At 42.1% G+C, this 24,525-nt stretch overlaps 1 protein-coding gene across 7 annotated transcripts in view; it reads left to right on the forward strand.

The window, feature by feature from the left end:
• ptprfa (protein tyrosine phosphatase receptor type Fa) overlaps nucleotides 1–24,525 on the forward strand; it is a 301,290-nt gene that overhangs the window by 238,543 nt on the left and 38,222 nt on the right. For all 7 annotated transcript variants that reach the window (XM_088077354.1, XM_088077355.1, XM_088077356.1 and 4 more), the window contains 2 exons: nucleotides 7,566–7,729; nucleotides 22,020–22,031. In XM_088077354.1, coding sequence (XP_087933480.1) covers nucleotides 7,566–7,729; nucleotides 22,020–22,031 — 176 coding nt within the window. The remainder of the gene's footprint in view (nucleotides 1–7,565; nucleotides 7,730–22,019; nucleotides 22,032–24,525) is intronic.

Here is a 24,525-nt window from a genome sequence, read left to right on the forward strand (position 1 = left end):
AGAAGAAACTTTTTTTTTTCGTCATGGAAAAAAACGTTTGTTTACACCTTGTTCCATTTTTGATTAACCTCTATTCAAGTTGAATAGAGGCTAGTTTCATCAAAAAGACCACTTTTTTTCTAGAAAGCTAAGAAAAATGATTTTTTGTGAAAGGGAGTCTGTCAACCAAAACAGTGATTTGAATGTTATAATTTTGCCTTCTGAAAATTGTATTACAAATGTTTTTTTATTGTAAAATAAATATGCAAAGTACAGCACAATGCAAAAAATCATGGCCCCAGTTCAGAGAGAGAAAACCCACAAAATAAAACCGGAGTCCTATTCCATTATTCCTACCTGCAGTATTCGGGTGACCGGGCCTGCTTTTAACACTCTAATTTTTTCGAAGTAAACGCTTCGGACCCTGCGGGACACTCAGTCAAGAGTGTGCCGACATTGAATTGATGTAGCTTTATTGCTGTAGTTTCGAATCACAGATTGCTCTGCTCTCTGATCCCAGCTACTCCACTTCATGCTTTGATCTACTGTATTTTGTACTACAACTACGAATCCCAGCAGCTCCAAAATTACACACAGGGAGCGTGAGAGCGCCCCTCTTGTGCCAGCCGTCGAAAACACACTTCGACATATACCTATATACGTCAATGGGACTCAAGCGCTGGCTTTTGAATGACGTATAAATACATAAGTGGCACTAATGAGTTAATATGTAAGCCTACTTATTCTACCTTTAGCAGAGGGGGAAGTCTACACTAGAATATATTACCGAACTACTGATGCAGCTTTAAAGCATCTACAATATTTGATGTCACTGTTCACACTCCACAGCACAATCAACCAAGCAAAAACGCAGTGCTCAAACTCAATGTAAACATGGAACTCCACATCAGTTTGGTCCACTGAAAAGTTCAGACCATCTTCAAGAACAACACCAGGGAAGAGAAAACCAACAGTACTTTGTCAAATTCTACTTTAAAAAGCAAGAATAAAGAATAATATAAAGCTGCAGATGGCTGGAATTGATGTAAGCAGTCTGGTCTGTCATTTGCAGTGAGGATAGGTTCTACATTTTTTATTTTTTATTTGTATTACATCAGATGGATGGCAGCAAATTTCCTACAGCTCAACCAGGACAAAACAGAGGTTTTAGTCATCGGTCCTGAAGGCCAGAAAGAGAGACTTTTACCAAAGTTACAGGCTTTTAGAACATCACAATCTGTAACAAATCTGGGTGTGATTTTTGACTCTGAGCTTACTTTTATCCCACACATCAAAAACACAACAAAAATTGGTTTTTATCATCTAAAGAACATAGCCAGAGTCCGCCCGTTTCTCTCTCAGGCCAGCACGGAGGTACTGATGCATGCTTTTATCTCTTGTCGTCTAGATTATTGTAATGCCCTGCTCTCTGGTCTTCCCAAAAAGAGCATTTCCAATTTACAACTATTGCAGAACTCGGCCGCACGAGTGCTGACGAGGACCAGAGGGCGGGAGCATATTACACCGGTTTTAAAATCGCTTCATTGGCTCCCGGTGCGTTTCAGGATTGATTTTAAGGTTCTTTTACTTGTTTTTAAGTGTCTCAAAGGTCTTGGGCCTTCTTACCTAACTGAGCTGCTTTTACCTTATCAACCCTCGCGGACCCTGAGGTCCTCCGGCACTGGCCTTTTAACCATACCACAAGTTAGCTCTAAAAGAAATGGGGAGGCGGCTTTCAGTTACTATGGCCCCCGTCTGTGGAACAGCCTCCCGGAGAACCTCAGGATCACAGACAGTGTTGAGGTTTTTAAAAAGAGGCTCAAGACCCATCTTTTCAATCAGGCTTTTAACTAACTAACTAACTATTTATTTATTTATTCTACTTTTTTATTTTATCTTATCCCACTGTTTTAGTCTCCCATTTATTTATTTATCTAATTATTAGCGGTTATAACCTTTAAACTATTTTACTGTGCACTTGTATTCTTTGTCTTATTTTACTGTTTCAGTCCCTTACGTTCTTAATTTTATGTTCTTTACCTTATTTTTATTGTGTTAGTTTTTAGCTCCAGTGTTTCCTCATCGGGGCCTACCGGACTGGGAGTGGTCTCTGGTCCACCATTGGGGGTGCTGTACCGTGGACTGTTTCGGCCCGGGTGGCTAGAGGGCTCGGCATCTTGGTGCGGGCACTCCTGTCCGCCCGGGTTGGGATGGTCTCTGTGGCGGCGCCCCGGCGGTGCTGGACCGTGACCTCTCTCAGTGAGGTTGGCCCCCAAAGGTAGCTTCTCCCTCGCCTCAGGTCTCAGTGCCTAGCCATGTCTCTTTAGTAACAATTGGTGTGTGTTGGTGTATGTGTGCGTGTGTGTGGGTGGTAAGGGTGGATGTTCGGGTGCCTTTGCGAATATGTGTGGGAATATCTACATGATTGTGTGTGTGTTGTTGCGTACGTTTATGTGGGGGTGGGAGGGTCAGGCTGTCTGTATTTTTCTTGATTTTCATTGATGTTTGTCATTTCTGTTATTGTTTTTAATCTCTGTGAGGCACTTTGTGTTACTCTTTGTATGAAAAGTGCCATACAAATAAAGATTTGATTGATTGATTGATTGAGATGTCACACAGGTCTCTGTCAAGAATGCAGTCAACCACATCATGTAAAATACTACTGTAATATTAATAAAAATAACCTCACAGCAGTTTACAACAGATCTATGACAGCAGCCATGTGGGAAAGACGAGCTCCTCAAACTGCAGACAGCTGACTAAAATGTCTGACCTGCCAGAAATCTGCCAAAGATCATCCAACAGCTGGGTCCGTGGTTATCTTCTTTCATGACTGCCCTTAAACTGAATGTCAAACAACAGCTGATCTTGCAGAAATCCTGATTCTGAAATTTAGGGATGACCATTTCATGGTTAAAATTTTGCTTGATTCATGCAACCTATCTTTAAAACATCCTGTTGATACATATTGATAAGATACAGGGAATAAATCTGGCCCCCAATAGGCATGCCTGGTTGACCCTCAGCATTTTCTAACAGACAATAAAATAAAGTGATTCACACGAATATTTTTGTATGATTGGTACATGTAAGGTGCCAGAGTGCATAAACAGCATTAAAATAGAGCTTGTTCATCCAAAGATTGCTAGAGGAGGATCCCTTGCACCCCTTGACAGAAATCCTAGATAAGCCCCAAATGTCCTAAAATCCTAGAATCATCCTAAAATTCTAGAAATATCCTTAAGTCCTTGAAATGTCCTAAAATCCTTGAAATGCCCTAAAATCCTGAAACGTCCTAAAATCCTTGAAATGTCCTAAAATCAGTGAAAATTTTCTTTAAATCAAAGAATTGCCATAAAATCCTAGAAATGTCCTAAACTGTCTTAAAATCCTAGAAACATTTAAGAATTCTAGATATGTCCTAAAATCCTAGAAACATTTAAAAATCCTAAACATGTCCTAAAATCCTTAAATATGTGCAAAAATCCTAGAAATGTCCTAAAATCTGAGCAATGTCCTAAAATCCTAGAAACGTCCAAAAACCCTAAAAGAAATTGCAAATAATCCTAGAAATGCCTGAAAATCCTTGAAATTTCATAATATCCAAGAAATGCCCTAAAATTCTATAAAAGTCCTTAAAAGCTAGAAACATTTATGGGGCTGCTGCAACTGGCCCCCGGCCTCATGTCATTTTGCAAAAGAGGCCCCCAAGCAAAGCAAGTTGAGTCTCACTGGAGTAGGTACAATAACACACTTATTTGATACAATGCACTAGCATTGCAGTGAATGCAACCTCTGTGAAACCTGTATTTAATGATTGTGAAACTTGCAATTTACTTTTAGAGAGTTCTTTGGTTCAGCTCTGCGGTGAGGCCTCAGTCTATGTTATTGTTGTACTGAGTTGCATTATATATGAAGGTGTTCTTGTTATTTTCTCCACGCTACATAATGTTTTGGTGTCCTTGATCAATGGCACCATGGCAGACCCAAGCTCTGGTAGTAATACAAATGGATTCCCAGAGGCATCTGACCAACCTTACACATATTTTATTAAAGTCATGTACTCCCTTTGCATTCTTATAGCAGTTGAACTGGCCCCAGATAGCTATTAACATGTGAGAGAGAAGCAAAGTTGAGTATTAGAGTGGATTAAGCTGTAAGTTACAGTCTGCCTTGTGTGCAGCAATGCAGTGTCAGGAAAAGTTCACCAACACCAAGGCTGTGCTTGACACCTCTCACCCTTTAGTAAATCATAAAACTACACCAGAGGACCAGGGAATGACTGATGCAGCATGGATGGGTTTTAATAAGTGGATCTATTGCTGTTTTGTACATATTTGTGGCTTTTTCATCAGGTGATTAGTTCTCATAAAACCATATAAAACTTTCATGCTAGTACTTAGAACTGCAGCCTGTGTCCCATATATTTGCAGGGCCTTGCATTGCTGAATAAACAGGGCAGATGAGGGACACTGCTGTCATTCACAGGCACTGCCTCCAGAGCACACCATCTTCAGTCTGTCCCTAAGGGCCGAAGCACAAACGTGCAGGGGCCAACAGTCCTTGACACTGACAATGTGAGGAAGCTGTTTTATTTATTTAAGAGAGCACGAGCAAAGACTGCAGGCAGTGGTGAGGACCTTATGAGAATTATTCAGATTATTATATGCATTTTGGGGGGTGTAGGGATGCTTGAAAACTCTTGATAGTGCCCCCCAACTCAAGCCCTCACCTTTAAATTTGACTTTGATGAATGAAATTGCTTAGATGAATGGAATTTGGTCAGACAGTAGTCAGCCATTTTGAATTTACTGTGCATTCTTTTATTAATCCCAGGGGCTGTAATTTAACAAACTCCCTCACCATTTTTTGACACACACATTTGTGGTATTTGTGGCACCGTCTATGAGTTGGGCTCAGAGCTCTTTAGTGCCTATTTCCTAACATTTCCTGAAGGTATCTACCCAGATTTATGTAGACTGGACAAATCTTTACTGAGGTAGAGACAATTTACTGCTGCTCACAAGGCCGTGTCCAAATTCTGGTATTGATAGAGAATCAAGAAAGGTTCATTTATTGAAAAAATTGGGGAGTTATTTGTGAGCTGCACTTCATAAGCGAGGGAACTACAGGAAAATTGCAGGAAATTGTCATCCAAATTTCTCTGAACCTTTAAAATTCAGTGCTAGCAGAGGTACATTTATTAAAGTAAACATCCATCCAAATGTCTTAGATGTATGGTGTGTTTAGATTTTAAAGAGTTCGAAAAAAAGCTATGGCATGTCAGAATACATTTGTTTCATCTCAGCATTCCACAACATCTATTACACATTTGTCCATTCTGGGAGAGGGTTGCTCCTCATTTGCTCTTCCTGATGTTTCATTTTTCCTAGTTTCTCCTTATCTGCTGTGAGGGTCCAAGGGCAGAGTGATGTCATAATTTGTAAAGTCCTCTGAGGAAAAGTGTGACATGTGATAATGGCCTTTTTAAATAAAACTGAACTGAACATGACAGATGTCCAACAAATCCAGCCACAGAGGTCATCTATAATTCATCTGTAGCTGTTACAAGCCCCTACAGTGTATGATAGAGTGAAAAAGTGTGTGAGAGAATTTGTTTAAATTAATGTATCAATAAGGAAGCGAGGCTGGTCATGGGGTGACATTATTTAAACAAGCAGCAGTCTTAACTGTGTTTCCAGCTTTCACCCAGAGGAGCTGCAGCCAGATTTGGAGCTGCTGCAGCCTTATTGAGCCAGGGCCCTGTCAGCCTTTAAGAAGTATTTATAGTCTCATTCACTAACATAGTCCAAATGCAGCACGTCTCACAGAACACGAAGTGACAAGAATTTCCCCTGCAAATTGATCCATGTATACACTGCCAGTATTTATCTGACTCACAGATCTGCACTGTAATTCACTCATCATGGTGGAAAGATTTTTCATGGACGAGGATTGTTTTCTTTGATGGTCAATGATGCAATGATATTTTTCTTATCTTCTAATGATTGATGCTCTATCACTGCATCAAGTTTGAGAAAATGACTGAAATTACACCACTTGAGAATACACATTAATAGCAGAAAGTCTTCATTACATACTGTGGTGTGGAGTTTTAAAGATGTCTAACAAACTGGTTATGATGGTTAAATCACGGGAAATGTAGAATCCAGCCATTTGAAAGTTTGAACCATACTACTGGGGACTAAAAGTCAGAATGTCTGAGGTTCATTTTTAACCATTATTTTGCTGAGTCCTCCAACTTAAAGGATGTGAAATATTACTGTATTTCTCTTTGAGCAACAACAGATGGTAACAAAAGGGATGTGCGGTGTGTTTCTACTCTTCAGGTTAATGAAACATGTTAATAATTGATTTTAGGATAGGAACAGACAGTTCACAATTATGCTTATTTTGTGTTGATTAGTGACTAAAATTGAATATAAACAGAAACTTTCATTGTTTGTAAGAAAACTCCACCGGACACCTTAAATCATACCCTTGGTTGTTGGAACATTTTTCAAATACTAACTTAAACAAAGCGTAATTACTTAAAAAGACAATGTTCTTCACTGGAGATGCACTTTAAACTTCAGTGAGCTGTAATATGTGGAGCACCATCATCCTCCTCTGGCACTGAAGCCGTGATTTGGGCTGAACTGTGTCAAGTCAAGTCAATTTTATTCATAAAGTGCATTATCACAAATCACAGTTTGCCTCAGAGGGCTTTACAGCATACAACATCCCTCTGCCCTTAGACCCTCACACTGAAAAAGGAAAAACTCCCCCCAAAAAACCCTGTAAGGGGGGCAAAAAAAAAGTTGAGGAAGAGTGACTGAGGAGGGATCCCTCTTCCAGGATGGACAGATGTGCAATAGATGTTGTAAATAATCCAATTGCAGTAATGATATAAAGGAAAGAGAAAGAGAGTGAGAGAAAAAGAGTGAGGGGGAGAGATGCACAGCAATGATGGCAACAATAACATATCATATAACAATAGTGATAGACATAAAATTAATAAATGCAATACATGATAGCATAAGATGTCAAAAGACAACAATCACGCAACCACCAGTGGGAATCATGCTTTTCCCCTCACATGAGCCTCTGGGGTGCCATTAATAAAGATAGTCCATCCATCCATCCATCCATCCATCCATCCATTTTCATCCCCTTATTCCGGGCTGGGTCTCAGGGGCAGCATGCTAAGCAAAGCAGTCAAGACGTCCATCTCCCAAGCAAAACTTTAAAGGTACAAGGTAGATTTATTTGTCATTTTTCTTAAACGTGGTTAAATTCAAATCTAACCTGGACACCTCCATGATCTGTCATGGACACCCAGAGAGAAAGAAACATCACATTGTCAACACAGTAGATGGCCTACAGAAAACCCGAGAGTTGGCAGGTTAAAGAGTAACCAAACCTCCAAATCATTTCCCAAAGTGACAACGTGTGAGATTATCACATTGTCTGTCAGCTTGGCAATGTTAATTTAAAATGCACAACCTCATGAAGCACATTTCAGTGACAGTTGCAGCTCTATGTTCTGATGAACTGACCCTGGACTATCCTCTGCTTACTTGCAGCAAATGACTTTTGCAGCCAGCATGTTCTCTGATTCTATCATGGTGAAGCTCCACAGTGGGATGACACGACAAGCTGAGGACCCAGAGATGCTGTGGGTGATGGGTCCAGTTCTGGCAGTTATCCTCATCATCATCATAGTCATTGCCATTCTACTCTTTAAGAGGTGAGTCTGACACAAAACAGCTGAGAGCTTTTAAAAACAAAGCCCTCCTTTCACGTCCCGCAGAAGTCAGGAGTCAGGGAAGCAACATAAGGCAGTGTGCTCGGTTGTTCATTGCCATTTATATCAGTGGTTAAATAAATAACATTTTCAAACTTGAAACAGGCAGACAAAATGAATCAACTGAGAAGAGATGACATGGGATAAAGGGCTGCAGACTACCCTGAATCATTGAACAGCTGAACACAAATTCAGCTATCTAATAACTAAGGTTCACAGCTATCTAGGGAGTAATTTATGAAAATATAAGGGAAACAGAACCTGCCTGTCTATCCTATAGGCTGTATAAAGATGGACGACATGACAGCTCCCCCAAAGTAAGGCTATTCAATCTCGATCACCCCCTGGTGTCTGACTGTGGTACAGGTCGTAAAGCCCAACCCTCCATGTTAGTGAATGGACAGAGGCTGAATTAAAAAGTCAAAGTAAGCAAGCAAGCAAATTTTATTTATATAACACCTTTCACAGACACCAGTCACAAATTGCTTCAGAAACACACACACACAAAAAACAAAAACAAAAAACGTCAAAATAAAACCAAGATAAAATACAAAGTGAGAGAAGGTAAAGCGCAGGATTAAAACACTGTATGCCCGAATGCCTGTCTGAATAAGAAGGTTTTTAACTGTTTTTTGAAAGATTCTACAGAATCAATAGACCTCAAACTTGCTGGGAGACTGTTCAAAAGTTTTGGGGCTGCCACTTGGAAAGACCGAGCTCCCCAAGTCTTGAAATGTGTTCTGGGAACACTAAGAAGACCCAGAGAGGCAGCTCTAAGAGCTTGCTTAGTGTACAGAAAAAGGAAGTGTTTTAAATATTGTGGGGCCTGGCCATGTAGGGCTCTAAAAGTGAGCAGCAGAATTTTAAAATTAATTCTGAACTTAACAGGAAGCCAGTGAAACAAAGCTAGAACTGGAGTAATATGTGACCATTGATTTGATTGGGTAAGATGTCAGCAGCAGCATTTTAGATGGTTTGTAAATGGTGTAATGAGGCTAGAGAAAGAGAATTCCAGTAGTCTAAACGAGATGAAATAAATGCATGTATAAGCATCTCCATTTCATTTCATTGATACTACAGACCTAAGTATGGCTATGGTCCTCAGATGATGAGCAGGATCAATCGGTGTCTTACTGTAAGTTTCAAGACTCATCGAAAGATCAAAACGGATCAAAAATTACACCAAGATTATGCAGACTAGACTGACATGAAGTTGATAGGGTACCAAGGTTCTGTTTGATTGTTGACTGGAGGTTGTCAGGGGCAATAATCAAAACTTCTGTTTTATCTGCATTTAACTGCAGAAAATTATTTTCGATCCAGCTCCTAAAGGTAATTAAGCAGTTTTCCAATATGGACAGTTTATGGACAGTTTGTGGACCAAGTACAAGATAGTTTCTGTCACTGAAGGTAATTCTCATCACAGTGATGTTTATTCAAGTGTTTGTTTTTATGATAAGTTCGGTTTTAATGAGTTATTCAGTTTTACAAAAGGGGACCTTTCCACCATGATTAACAGCCATGACAGCCAATCCATGCGCTCGCATTCAATGGAGCTGGTTACCACTTGTTCGGATGGATGTTTTGGTGGGAACTTCAGCATAGTGCAGTTAAGTGAGGGTGTGTCATCCTTCTTTATATACAGTGTATGATGCCGCCAGATGGCACCTGTTGCGAATGCTTGGCATAAGTTGATGATGTTGTTGGATGCAACCTGTCACATCCACATGATACGTCACTGGACAGCATCAAGTTGAAACTCTGCCAGTAATGATGTTATGTAATGAGCATGGAGAACCCATAGGTAAGGCAGGAGGGGGGCAGATGGGTTAAACAAATCCTGTGTGTGTCCACTGTTCACTTTCCATCTGAATGTAATGTTCTTTTCTACACGTTATTATGTGCCTCCTTCCTCTAATCCAGCATCTGCATTTGTTGATGTTGGTTGTAATGTGCTTGTGTTGTCTAAACATCACCACATGCTGCATCATCCCATCATCTGCTTTTGTTGACATCACGGTAGCAGCATCCCAGAACATCAACAGCAGATGCAGAAGGATACCTAAAACATAAGACACAGAAGTCCACTGCAAAGCAGCCATACGTGAATTTGGATGACTTAAAAAAAAAAACTAAAAACCTCCTCCTCACGTATATGTGATTTGCACTTTATATTCCAATGAGGAGACAGTTGAACTGATCATCAAAGATGAGGCGGTAAAGGACAATGGAAACACATTATCATATATCACAAAGTATAAGGCCTCTGAGTGAAGAAAAAATAATGAAATTAAAAAGTGTAGTGAGTGCTTTATTGTCAGTGCATGTTCTAACTCACACGGGCCCTGACCTCTTTTGGAATTATTGAGTAATACTTCTTAAATTACAAGCACCCACTGACACACTGAGAGAAGCATAAATGTAGACAGCCAATCATGACATGCCTACCTGAACATGTGGACCCCATAGTATGTGAGGAGGCAGATTCCCATCATCAGACATCTTTTTTGTCTTCAGAAACGGCAGGCATACTGAGCAGCTTCATCCGTGGATGACGTTGCCACTTAAAGATTCTGAGGGGTGCCTCAATACAGACAGAGTATAGAGTGGTCTTCAGCAGTCACCAGCCTGTGAGACCTGCGAGGCTTGCCTGGCGCTGCCCACGTTCGTGTGGTTCTATCTCTTGGTAACATCTGGCTCCTTTTCAGGGTCTGTGCTTGCTGGACCAACGCAGGATTGGTGAAAAGCATTGGCTATGTGTCACCTGTGTTGCACCTGACTCCCCTCTTGCTATCATACACTTAAATTTTGCCTCCACTGCGGTTGCTCATTATCTGGGTTGGCTGGGGCCGCCTTGTTATTGGAAGAAGAGGTCAGATCAGTCTTGCTGGGTCAATGTTATGCTGCAACAGGACGTTTATTCATCAGGCTCCACCTACTGTACCTAAAGAGTCCATTAGAGGTCAGAGCCTGTGTGAGATAGAACAAAGTTTAATATTAAAACCCTTGTTCTATTAGCAGAGGCTGAGCCCTCTACCAAGGGGCCCTTGGCAACTCACTGAAGAAGGTGTAGGATGTCTGACAGGGGGAATCGCCTCTCTTGCCTCTCTATTATGCACAGTGGGGTCCGTGCGGATTTGGGTTGGCATATCCTTATTGGCTAGCTACATTTGTGCTTTTCTCAGTCAGTAAATGTGTGCTCATCATTAGAGGAGTATTACTTAACCTTATTGAATTGTGGTTACAATAATCGTAACTTTCGTTTATTCTGTTTGTCCTCTTATCATCTAGCTGAGTGATCATTTTTGCGTGAATGCAAACAACCAGCTACAGCCAGGAGGAGTCTCTACCATAGTGTCAATTACTGACAGAAAAAATATGTATGTAGTGGGACCTAACAACAAGGACCTCAGTTTTGCTTGTTTTCAGGTGAAGAAAAAAAATTGACATCCAGCTGTTGACATAGTATTAATATATTTTTTTAACATGTTTATTTATTCATCTTACAGGCACACTACAATGAAAACATTGATAACATTTTTTTTTTAAATTTTTCATAGAACCCCCCACCCTCGCTCCTACACAGAGGTCTTACAGCTACTGTAGAGAAAGAAGACATAAACAATAATAAATAATACATTATCCACTCTTTCTTCCTTCTTAACACACTGGTTGAATCTGTAACAATGCAAAGGCACTTATAGATTGACAGTTATGTAAAACAACTTCCAGTTGCCAAGTAAAATGTGTTGTATGTATTGACAAGGTATGCATCATTGGAGGGGTATTCATTTATCCTGTAAGGTCTTTAATTTGGATATATAGTCAATCATAGGGCCCCAGGCAGTCTCAAATTTTCCAGATGACCCCCTTAGAGTGTACTTAATTTTCTCCAGATATAAGAAAGCATGAGATCTTTGAGCCATTGAGATGCTTTGGGATCAAATGGCAACTTCCACTCTAATAGTATTTCCTATGTGCTAATAGAAATGCAAAGGCAATACTGTCTTTTGTTATTTTTCTAGTTATTTGAGGGCCTGGGAATAATCCAAAAATGGCTATATCTGCACACTTTGTCATACTATGTTTAATGACTCTGAGAGGTGTTTGGAAATAACTGACCAGTAGCTTTGAAGGTGGGAACAAATCCAAAACATATGCCACCAGGTTGGTCTTCCCAAATGCTTTTTATCTTGTCAAGAGGGTCTCTGTAGATTGGGAGATTAAAGTAAAAATCTTGGAATTACACCTCTCTGGTTTACAGGGATATCCAAGATTGAGTCAATTATAGAGAAAGGAGAGATGTAGGGGAAAGAGACATTATTTAGTTTAACAAAGTTGTGGACCTGAAAGTATCGGAATAAATGGGATTTCACAAGGTTATTTTTTTTTTTACACAGTTCAGTAAAGCTAGCAAAGATATTGTTAATATAAAGATCCCTTTGTTATGCTCTGCGAAACCAGAGTGAGAGGAAGGACCCAGGAGCGAACACACAGACGTTAGGTGAACAGTTTTAATGATAATGATAATAATGAAGTGAATGGGTAATGGGAAGCTGGGGAGCGCGTGGATCAGAGTGGCTGAGGTTTATCCGTGGTGAGGGAGAGCGTGTGGCTGGTGGTGGCTGAGTGCACAGAGAGTCCATGAGGAAGTAAGCTGGAGGTGACTGAGTCCGCAGGCAAGGAGTTGCACGGCGAAGCACTGTAGCACGGTGAGGAGTAACACTGGAGGAAGCACAGAGACAACATGTGTGAGCACAAATAATCCAAAAAGTCACTAGGAGCGAGAGCAGCAAAAAGGTACAAAGAGAGTTGGCCGATATACCACTGGTATGGTGAAAAACAATCTGGTGCCTGAGAGGAGTGCAGCAGGAGACTTTATACTGCAGGGAGAGGTGATTGGTAATCAGGCGCAGGTGTGGAAGTGTGTGGAGAGCTCCAGTGCCAGAAGGCCACGTCCAGCCCCTGTAACACAGGGAGAGAATAAGTACAAGCCACCCAACATACAAAACACCACCCCACCAGGCCCCACAATGTACCAGGCACCACACCCTTAACTTGACAAGGCCTGATCTCTGCCATAAGGGAGAAAGAGATGATTTTTATATATGGGTCTGCGGTAAGACAATCCCTGAAGTCCAAAGGCACATCTGAACTGGAGCCAGATTCTTAGTGTGGAGATAATAATTGGGTTGCGTGTGAGCTGAGTTGTTCGAGTGAGTGGGCAGTTTAGATGTAAAAAAAGCCAGGAGTGAGCTGGAGAGACAGGATTTTTTTTCTGGAGAGACAGTCCGCACCAGTTTAACGTTGGTTCCTGATTCCACAAAGTCATTTTGTGTATATTGGCCGCCCAGTAGTAGTGTCTTAGGTTAGGGAGCGACAACTTACCAACAGATCTGTGAATTTGTAGAAACTCTCTCTTAATCCTGGGGATACTGCCTTTCCATATAAAAGAAGAAATTAACTTGTCTATTGTATGAAAAAAAGGAATGAGGTAAGAAGATTGGCAGACATTGGAATAGATACAAAAAGTGTGGGACCACATTCATTTTACTGTAGTTTATCCTCCCAGCTATAGTTATATGCAAATTATTCCATATTTCCAGGTCAGATTTGAGCTTATCAATTAAGGGTGGGAAGTTGTACTTATAAAGGTCCAATAGGTGATGACAGATGTTCACACCTTTCACACCCACTGTTCACACCCAAGTTCAGTTTATAACCTGAGAACAATCCTAATCTGTTTAGCAGCTCAATCGTTTAGATCGAATGGTAGGTATCGGGTCAGAGATAAACATCCATCCATCCATCCATCCATCCATTTTCTTCCACTTATGCGGAGTCAGGTCGCGGGGGCAGCAGCCTAAGCAGGGAAGCTCAGACTTCCCTCTCCCTGGCCACTTCGTCCAGCTCTTCCCGGGGAATCCCGAGGTGTTTCCAGGCCAGCTGAGACATAGTCTCTCCAGCGTGTCCTGGGTCTTCCCCGGGGTCTCCTACCGGTGGGACGTGCCCTGAACACCTCACCAGGGAGATGTCCAGGGGGCATCCTTATTACTATCTCTAAGGGAGAGCCCAGCCACCCTACGGAGGAAGTTCATTTCGGCCGCTTGTACCCGCGATCTTGTTCTTTCGGTCACTACCCAAAGCTCGTGACCACAGGTGAGGGTAGGAATGAAGATCGACCGGTAAATCAAGAGCTTTGCCTTACGGCTGAGCTCCCTCCTCACCACGACAGATCGGTGCAGAGTCTGCATTGCTGCAGATGCTGCACCGATCCGCCTGTCGATCCATCCTTCCCTCACTCATGAACAAGACCCCGAGGTACTTAAACTCCTCCACTTGGGGGAAGGATCTCATTCACCATCTGGAGGGGGCACTCCACCCTTTTCTAGCTGAGAACCATGGCCTTGGATTTGGAGGTGCTGATTCTCATCCCAGCCACTTCGGCTGCAAACCGATCCTGTGAGAACTGGAGGTCACTGCCTGATGAAGCCAACAGAACCACATCCTCTGCAAAAAGCAGGGACCCAATCCTGAGGTCACCAAACCGGACCCCCTCAACGTCCTGGCTGTGCCTAGAAATTCTGTCCATAAAAGTTATTAACAGAATCGGTGACAAAGGGCAGCCCTGGTGGAGTCCAACCCTCACCAGAAATTAGTTCGACTTACTGCCGGCAATGCGGACCAAGCTCTGGCACCGGTCATACAGGGAACGGACAGCCCGTATCAGGGGGTCCAAAACCCCATTTTCCTGGAGAACTCCCCACAGGACTCCCTAAGGGACACCGTTGAATGCCTTCTCCAAGTCCACAAAGCACATGTTGACTGGTTGGGCAAACTCCTATGCACCTTCAAGGATCCTGCCAAGGGTCCAGAGCTGGTCCACAGTTCCACAGCCCGAGCGAAAACCGCACCCTGAAGTTGGAACACACCCTCCGGTCCCCCTTCTTAAAAAGAGGGACCACTACCCCAGTCTGCCAGTCCAGAGGCACTGCCCCCGATGTCCACGCAATGTTGCAGATGTGTCGTACATGACAGCCCCAAAACATCCAGGGCCTTATGGAAATCCAGGCAGCCCCATCCACCCCCGGGGCCCTGCCACCAAGGAGTTTTTTGACCACCTCGGCAACCTCAGCCCAAGAGATGGAGGAGCCCACCCGAGTCCCCAGGCCCTGCTTCCTCACAGGAAGGCATGTCGGTGGGATTGAGGAGGTCTTTGAAGTATTCCGTCCATCGATCCACAACGTCCCGAGTCAAGGTCAGCAGCGCCCTGTCCTCACCATACACAATGTTGACAGAGCACTTCTTCCCCCTCCTGAGACACCGGATGGTGGTCCAGAACCTCTTCTAAGCTGTCCGGAAGTTGTTCTCCATGGCCTCACTGAACTCCTCACATGCCCGGGTTTTTGCCTCGGTGACCGCCGTAGCTGCATTCCTCTTGGCCTGTCGGTACCTGGCTGCTGTCTCCAGAGTCCTACAGGCCAAGAAGGCCCGATATGACTCCTTCTTCAGCTTGACGGCATCCCTTACTGTCGGTGTCCACCAGTGGTTTCAGGTGTTGCCGCCCCGACAGGCACCGACCACCTTACAGCCACACTGCCCGTCAACCGCCTCAGCAATGGAGGCACGGAACATGGCCCACTCGGACTCAGTGTCCCCCACCTCCCCTGGGACATGGTCAAAGCTCTTTCGGAAGTGTGAGTTGAGGCTCCTTCTGATGGGAGACTCTGCCAGACATTCCCAGCAGACCCTTACAATGCGTTTGGGTCTGCCAGGTCTGACCGGCGTCCTCCACCACCAATAACAAATCACCCGCGTATAATTAGTGTGTGTTCTGAACTATATCTGAGGATTCCCTTGCTAAAACTGCCTGATTTAAGCACGATGGATAGAGGTTTGCCAAGGCGAATAGTAACGGGCTCAAGGGGCACCCCTGGCGAGTTCCTCTGCTGAGTGTGAAATATTGTGATGTCACTCCATTTCTATTTACAGAAGTCTTGGGTGAAGAATATAAAAGTGTTATTCAAGATATGTAGTTAGAACCAATGCAAAACCTCTTGAGAACCTCAAATAGGTATCTCCACTCCCCCCTATCAAAAGCCTTCTCCGCAGGTTTACATAGTAGTTATTGATGCTTCAGTGAGAGTTTGGGGAAAGGCTCCCCGGTCCAGAGAGTCATTGCACATATTCAATAGGAGAGGAATTAATTTCTCAGCAAACACTTTACAGAACTCTATTGGGAAACCATCGGGGACTGGACTGGGTCTTACCACTTCGCATTAGCTTCGCATCCGCAATTTCATTTTGTTTTAGAGGTTGATCCATCTCCCTCATCTGAGAAGGAGTTACAGAAGGAAATTCCAATTTGTCAAGAAATCTTACCATGTCTTTCATCAGTGGGAAATTGTGAGGCATATAACTCAGAGTAGAACGTCTTAAAGGCTCCATTAATAGCTGGTGAAGTTACTGTGACTTCGCCTGAAGGGGTCCTTATTTGCCTGATTTGCTGGGATGATGACCGGCTCTTAATCTAGTGTGCCAGAAGTTGTCCTGCCTTCTCACCGTGTTCATAACAAAAACCAAGTGACCGAAAGAGCAACTTTTCAGTCTCTTGTATCGCGTATGTATTGAGAGTTGTAACTAACAAGTTGTAACTCATCTGAAGATTTTGCCTGTCTTTATCTAATTCGGGGGATGGAGATACTGACAGCCTTCTGTCCAATTCTGATATCTTTTCCATAAGCTTTTCCTGTTTTTGTTTTTTTCATCTTATTTTGCCTTGCAGAGTAAGATATGATTTCTCCTCGGGATGGGGATGTGTTATTTGAGTTGTTAGTAATAAGGAAATCGTCAATCACTTTAGAAATTGTTTCACCGAATCTATCATCGCTTAGGAGCATACGGATAAGTCTCAGAGGAGGACGTGTTTTTTGTAAAAGTGTGAACGAAAGATCCAGTACAGGCGGAGCATGGTCAAAAGTCACTATTGTTGCATATTCTATGTTACTCACAGCGGGGAGAAGATAATTACCAATAAAAAAGTAATCAATTCGTGAAAATTTCTTATAAATACGAGAGTAAAAAGAAAACTGCTTTTTTTTGGGATAAAGAATGCGCGATGGATCTATACCTCGCATTTGATCCATAAATGATGAGATTGCTTTGGCCATTTTAGAAGGAGGATCCCGTTTCGGATTCAATTTATCTAACAGTGGATCTATTATACAATTAAGGTCATCCCCCAAAATTAAATGATGAGAATTTAGATCAGGTAAGAGTGCAATTACTTTTCTAATAAATGTGTCATCATCCCAATTGGGTGCATAAAGATTAACTAAAACCACAGCAACATTGTATAGGGAACCAGAAACTATTATGAAGTGGCTTTGGGGGTCAGCTATAACTTTAGCTGGACTAAACTGAATTTTTTATGAATTAAAATAGCTGTACCCCTTGCTTTGCTACTGAAATCAGAGTAGAAGGTTTGGCCGACCCATGATGCCTTGTTTTAAGTTAATGTTTTGAGTGGGAAAATATTCTACCTCTCTTGACTGGACCATTTATCCCTTTAACATTCCAAGAAATAAATCTTAGAAAAGCTCCCCCAAACTTTGTTTAGTTAGCCATAATCAAACTCTAGTGTATGTGAAATGACACAGAGCCTGTTGAAGAAGAAATAGGTAACAAATATGCTACAGCAACAAAAGTAAAAACAAACCTGTAGGACCAAACACCCATATTCCCCCCCAGAAAAACTCCCAGAACAGAGAGCAAAAAAAACACAACTGAACAATCCTTAGCTTGTTCTAAGAGCTAGAACTTGCAGCAGGACCCTACAGACTATGTCACTTCCGTATGACTTAATCCTATAGTCTAACGTTTTTATGCAGAGAGGGCTCCAGTAATATGACTCATTTGGGGCTGACCATTTACAAATGTCCCCTTGGCTGATATACCTTAAGTCCAGATGGAGCCGACGTCCATTTAACAGATTCAGCATCCACTAGCAGGTGGGAGTGATGCGCTGGTTGTAGAAGTCTTGGGCTTTTTGTGGAGAATCGAAGTAGTAGTTCTTGTTCTGGAATGAGACCTGAAGGTGGGTGGGAGGCAACAGGTGGAACTTTATTCCCTTCAGGTAAAGGGAATGTTTAACGGTTTTGAACGCTGTTTTTTAGCCAAAGCGGCGCTGATGTCCGGGTACACTCTCAACTCGGAGCTGTGGTAATCCAGTTTGTGTTGTCTGGCCCATCTTACAGCTTTCTCTTTCTCCTGGAAACGGAGAAATTTGATGATGGAGTTTCTCGGTTTCCCCGTGCTGGCGTCTCCTGGCCTGGGGCCGAGGGAGCAGTGGGCTTGCTCTATCTCCAGGGGGTTGTTGAAAACACCGGGGCCTATTGCCGTCATCAGCAAGCCGGAGGCAGATTTAATCGTGTCCTGATCCCCCTTGCTTCCCTTGGGTATGTTAATTATCCTTAGATTGAAACACCTGGACCGGTTTTTCAAGGTCGTCCACCCATTCCAGAATAACCGTGCTTTGAGATTTAGGTGACTTAACAGCAGCCTCCATTTCAGTGAGTTTTTCAAAATCACCCACTCTTTCACCCACTAGAACTTCAGTTTTAGTGAGACGTTTGTTAAATGATGTCACCTGTTGTCCCAGTGAGTCAACTGACTGCTTCAGGGATTGTGTTGCTTGTTGTAATAGGGTAGCAATGTTGGCTTTATAGCTATCACGCTGTTTTTAAGCAGAGCCTCCACGTTGTTCTTGGTGACTGGGTCAACCTTGCTCCTGCTGTCAGGATGTGTTCCTTTGCTTCCATCCGACTCCGAGGCGGTGGCACATGTCAAGTCAAGTCAAGTCAATTTTATTTATAGAGCCCATTATCACAAAACATGGTTTGCCTCAGAGGGCTTTACAGTGTACGACATCCCTCTGCCCTTAGACCCTCACATCACCCAAGGAAAAACTCCTGAAAAAGAACCCCTGAAATGGGGGAAAAAAAAAAAAAGGAAGAAACCTCAGGAAGAGCGGTAGAGGATGATGAGGGATCCCTCTTCCAGGACAGACAGACGAGTAATAGATGTCGTAAATAACAAATGAAATACAATCATGGCAAAAAGGAAAGACAAAGAGAGAGGTGAGGAGAGGAGAGGGGGAGAGAGGCACGGCAATAATAGAAACAGATGCATGTCATATTACAATACCAATAGGTGTGAAATTATTAATCGCGCTCTATGATGATGTTCAGGGTGATGATAATAGTCTCATGCATATGCTGATAGGGAGGTGTCCAAAGGCAAGATCACAACATCGGTGCAACCAGGACCAGACCATAATCAGGGCGAGCGAGGGGCACAGTATCAGTACAGCCACAGCACGAGCACAACCAAAGGCAGGGTCACAGCATCAGCACAGCTATCGCCACGGTCAGGCACAGTCAAGGTTACGGCCAGGATCCAGGAAAACTAAGAAACAAGGGAGCAGGAATGCTCCCGAGAGGCAACAGGATTAGCGTAGTGCAGTTCAACAGACCCAGGCTCCGTAATCCCAAGCCCCAGGTAGTGAGAGTACCACAAGCATACTCACAGATGTAAGGCTAAGCTAAACTACTGAGGCTAAGCTAAGCTTGCAAATGGCAATGCAGTTAACAGACATGCAGGATTTTCCGATGGCGGCGTTGAGAGAAGGAAAAGGAGCTCAGCGTATCAGAGGAAGGTTAAACCTATGTCAGCGTAACTATTGGCTGGTCCAGGCAACCTGAGCCAGCCCTAATTATAAGCTTTATCAAAGAGGAAGGTCTTAAGTCTACCCTTAAAAGTTGAAATGGTGTCTGCCTCCCTGACCGAAACTGGAAGATGGTTCCATAGGAGAGGAGCGTGGTAACTGAAGGCTCTGGTTCCTATCCTACTTTTGGAAACTTTGGGAACCACAAGTAACCCTGCATTTCCAGAGTGCAGTGATCTTGAGGGTTGGTAAGGAACTATGAGCTGTGACAGATAGGATGGAGCCTGACCATTTAGAGCTTTGTAAGTAAGGAGGAGGATTTTAAATTCAATCCTGGATTTCACAGGGAGCCAGTGCAAAGAAGCTAAAACAGGAGAAATATGATCCCTTTTCTTGCTTCCCGTTAAAACACGAGCAGCAGCGTTCTGCACCAGTTGGAGAGACCTAAAAGATTTGTTGGGGCAACCAGATAATAGGGAGGTACAGGCACATGGATCTATGGTGGTGGCCACAGCAGCTGGTTTAGCCGAGGCATTAGCAGCAGGAAGAGTTGTTGTCGTCAGCCGTCTTTGCTTCAAATTACTCATTACATAAGCTTCCCAAATGCATATGAAGGGTTGAAGAGAACTTTTAATTATTCAGAATTTCAGGAGCATTATCTGCGTCTCAGCTCTTTGGATGAAGTAGCCAATTGTTGGTATGAGGACGGGCGGAGAAACAGAAATCAATACAGTGATGGAATGTCATGCTCACTCAGATTTCTGACAGCCAGGCTCATCTCTTGAATGCTGTATATACATATTGATACATGTTTATTACTCTACTAATGGCTACAGTCTTCGCTGTTTGTTCTAATGTTTTACAGCATTCGAGAGAGTGCTGTTCTTTCAGCTCAAACAGAGAGCTGAGGCTGTCACAGATGTTGGCAATGAGAGGTGATGGAGCAACTGAGAGTTCAGCTCAATGAGTTTATTATCTGGCCATACACTTTAAAAAACGGTGCTCCAGCTGAATTTAATGTAGCACCAATAAGCATTATGCATTGAAATGCATTTAGTTAAGTTTTTCTGAATATGTGATGGAAAATGTTCAATCAACAAGAGGATAGCAACAGAAAAAAACATGTGCAGTGCACAAAGTGTAAAATGTAGGGTGGTCCCAGAAGGGGCCAGCAGTTTACACCCCTAACTCTATGTGCACACAACATTTTAGTGTCAATCAAGGTTATAAAGAGTGGAATTCTAATTATACAAAAATATATGCTCAAAGCTATCTTGGTTAACTGCCTCCAATCTAAGCTACATATCAATATTAGTTTTACAATTTCTAAACTGTAACTGCAAGTGTTTCATTCAGGATGTACATTGTACATTTTACCTGCCTTCCATGAACAATATTGCTCTTCAGACTGCCCACCTCTTTAAAGAAGATTATTTGAAGCCAAGTGACTTGTTGAATAACAAGGGTTTATTTATTTATGGTATAATCTAACCCCTCAAAGCGAAAAAACGCCTAAAACTACAGTTTACTTTCAATCAGATTCAGCCACACTTGAGGCCATGACCCTAAAATTGGAACTATTCCCCTCAGTTCTTAGTTTACTTCTTTCACACTAATGGAAAATACCCATACTTGACATTAAATACACCATGTTTGCAGCGCATTAGCAGGCTCTTAATGCTAGCACAAAGTCAGTTATATCATATGAATCGAGAGACTGTACTGAATCTGTTGATATAAAATATGTTAAGCTAGCTCACTGGGAATATGAGATTGTACGTATGATGCTGAGTAATTTATGAATGTAATAAACTTTCATACAAAATGCAAATATAATCCAAGCTAGACTCCTTATGGCTGACTGCCTTGAATCTAAATAGCTGGTATTAGCTTAAACCATTCTTAAACTGTGTTGTGCCAACCTTTCTTTTGAAAGAAACTCATTAAAAGTTGTTTTCCCTCAGCTTGCTTCCTTTGTTTCTCTTTTCTTTCTTTCCTTTTTTGGTACCCTGACTTCGTTTTTCTGGGGGGAGACATGGTTCTGCAACCTGCAACATCACTCACTCTCACGCTTGACTGACTGCTGACAGATCGGCACAGTGCAGATTAAACCATTTTGCACATTTAGTAGGGGTGAGATGGGCCTCCGAGAGAGACTCCACATTTTTTCCAGAAAGGAATTCTTAATGTTTATTTATTCAGACAATTTTCTCAGTCAGCTCCAACCCTCAACTGCAGATTCCCACACAAATATGCTTACTTTAGGCTCCAAAAAAACAACATGGTGACAGCAAAAATGTAGAAGTCGAGGCTCCACAGATTCCACAGAATCAATGTGTACAGTAGTTACATCCATTATTTTTACAGTCTAGGGCTGTAATGTGCTCCGTCAAGTGCACCTCCTGTTCTTTGTAACACTGTGTGGCATTCCTGCTGCTGAAATATGAAAATTAATCCTTTTTCTCTCTGCTCCCTCATTCACTGTCTCCCTCTTCTCTGTGGACGCAGCAACCAAGAAAGGTTAGTGCCTCTCTGTTCTTTCACCACAACGCCCCCTCAGCCCCTCACCTGTTCGGCTGTGTTGTGACAGTGATGACATTAAGTGAGATATGCTTGTTTCCACTCCACTACCAGAATCACACCACAGTGCCAGCTTCTCTGAGCTGCCTTCAAGCTTTTTTTTCTGACAAATATTACCTTCACCTGACAGCACCTGTACATGTGTCTTGTGTGTCAGTGTATGTGAATATGTTTTAGCTTGTTTCTTTCTGTGTGTATTTTCTACCTGTTCAGCTCAGAGTGTGTGCTCACAGACTCAGGCTCATCCTTCCTTAGTGTTGTCTTCACCTGTCAACTCCTCACAAACCTGCAAAACAACCTTGACTTAAAAAAAAAGTCCCAATATCATCAAGAAGCACTCACGACTTTTTCACTGCCTGACCAGCATCCTGCATAATACATACTGTCTGTCTTCACCACTAATATATACAGAATCAGTCAACTGTAGTTTTGTTTTGTTTTGTTTTTGAAAAATTTGTCTGAACTGCATTATCTATTGATAAAAATCCACTTTTGTTGCCATTTATACAACAGTTAGTTCTGACCGAGCAATTTGATTGGTTGAGAGGCATTCCATCAGTGCTGATATAGGAGTACAACATCACTGGGAGTGTTAACTTTTAACTCTGCATGTATCACTCTGCCTCACAGCCGTTCAAAATCCGTTAATTAGTGTAAGTGGGAAATGTTTATAGTATGGTTTAAGCATAGGTTCAAACAGCTAGTTGGCGCAGTTTACGTAGCTGTCAGTTGGTCAGGTTGAGGGAGGAGAGAAGAAGAGAGTGGAAAGAGAGAGAGATGAATGAGGGGCGAGAAAGGGGCAACAGGAATTTTAAAGTGTGGTTTGAGCTGACTGGAGTTCCTAAAAAGTCATGAGGGAGCCCGGGAGACAGCTGGTTAGGCTGTTACAGATGTTACAAGGATGTGCAGATGTGACACACACACACACACACACACACGCTGTCTGATACAGGACTCAAGGTGACGGAGATCACAGCAGTGAGTGGACACACACTGGAGCAAGGAACTGTCTGATCAAACTAACTCATCTAAATCACACAGGCTGCCAAAGTGTGTGTTAACAGAGTCTTATTTCACTGAAAACAGAGATAAATGTTCATGATTCTAAGCAGCTGGTTTGTGCATAACATGAAGACCAAGCTAACACAGATTAGCAAGCAGCGTGCAGGAAAATGTTTATGTGTTGCTAGGCAACAGCTGAAACGTTCAGTGGTTGCTGAACTATTTGTGTTGGCGGAGCCAAAAAAAAAAAACATTAAATAAACAAACAAATCATAATCTGTTGTTGCTTGTTAATATTAACATATAGAAGTTGTGGTCGTGTGTTGTGTTGTATATCATCACGAGCACAACGTAACTCCGTCTCCTGTGATATTGCTTAAATAAGGACCAGCTGTGGACCCTGTCATATAACTCTAGTAAAATTTTTACTCAACAGAAACCTTTTAAATGTTGGCCCTGGTAAGTGAATGGGGAAAATTTCAAATCAGTCCTGTAACTGTTATAGATTTTAGAATAAGAAATCTAATTATGCTTATGCAGTGGGAATAATAATGATAATAATAATAATAATATTGGGACCACTGAATGCCACAGATGAACTTGTTAATTTATGTGAAGTGGAGGGAAATCCATTGTCCAGAATTTACTTTCCAGATTAACTGTGAATTACGATGCTTGCTGAAATATTAGTAGTTGTTAGTAAGTAGTGTGGCTTTTGAGTTTAAACAGAATAGTTTACCTATCATCATTAAACATGTTGTAATTAGAGTTGTATTTTGTTAACAGTGGTACATTTACTCAAGCATAACTTTGAGGTACTTGTACTTTCTACTCTTATAATTAATATGTAATTACAACCAAAGCTTGTATAAAGGATAACAATTTCAAAATTAACATTATGTTGTTCACATTTCACTAAATGTTATGTGAACCCAAATTGTTTTGAGATCCACAGCAGTTTAATTAACTCAACATAACACTAGTGCTAACTGACGAGTTTAGTAATTCATATTAACACATTTTAACACCCACAAACATAATAAACCACAAACATAATACAAATCTGCAGCTTTTAATGTAATATTCTGACAAATGTAATAAATATCCCACAAACGTAATAGCAGTTGCAGACTACAAACGTAATACAGAATTTGCTGCAAATGTCCAGAAAAGACATCTATATGATGTCCAGAAAAGATATGATGTAAATAGTCATAACTGGTCTCTGTGCCAAGTTTGCAAGTTCTTTCAGTAATAAAGTCTTCAGCTGTGAGAAAGACTATAGTGAGTGTAGCAGTATGCACTTCAAAACTCTGACAGTCCAGAACAGTGTGAGGCAGAATTTAATGTGTAAAATGCATGTTTGTAGCAGTGCTACATGCAGCATCACTCTGTCCTGCTGCAATTATACAGCTCAACCTGTTTGTTTTCA

The sequence above is a fragment of the Plectropomus leopardus genome, chromosome 5 (genome assembly GCF_026936395.1).
Source record: "Plectropomus leopardus strain MGB_pleo_1.0 chromosome 5, ASM2693639v1, whole genome shotgun sequence".
NCBI lineage: Eukaryota > Metazoa > Chordata > Actinopteri > Perciformes > Serranidae > Plectropomus > Plectropomus leopardus.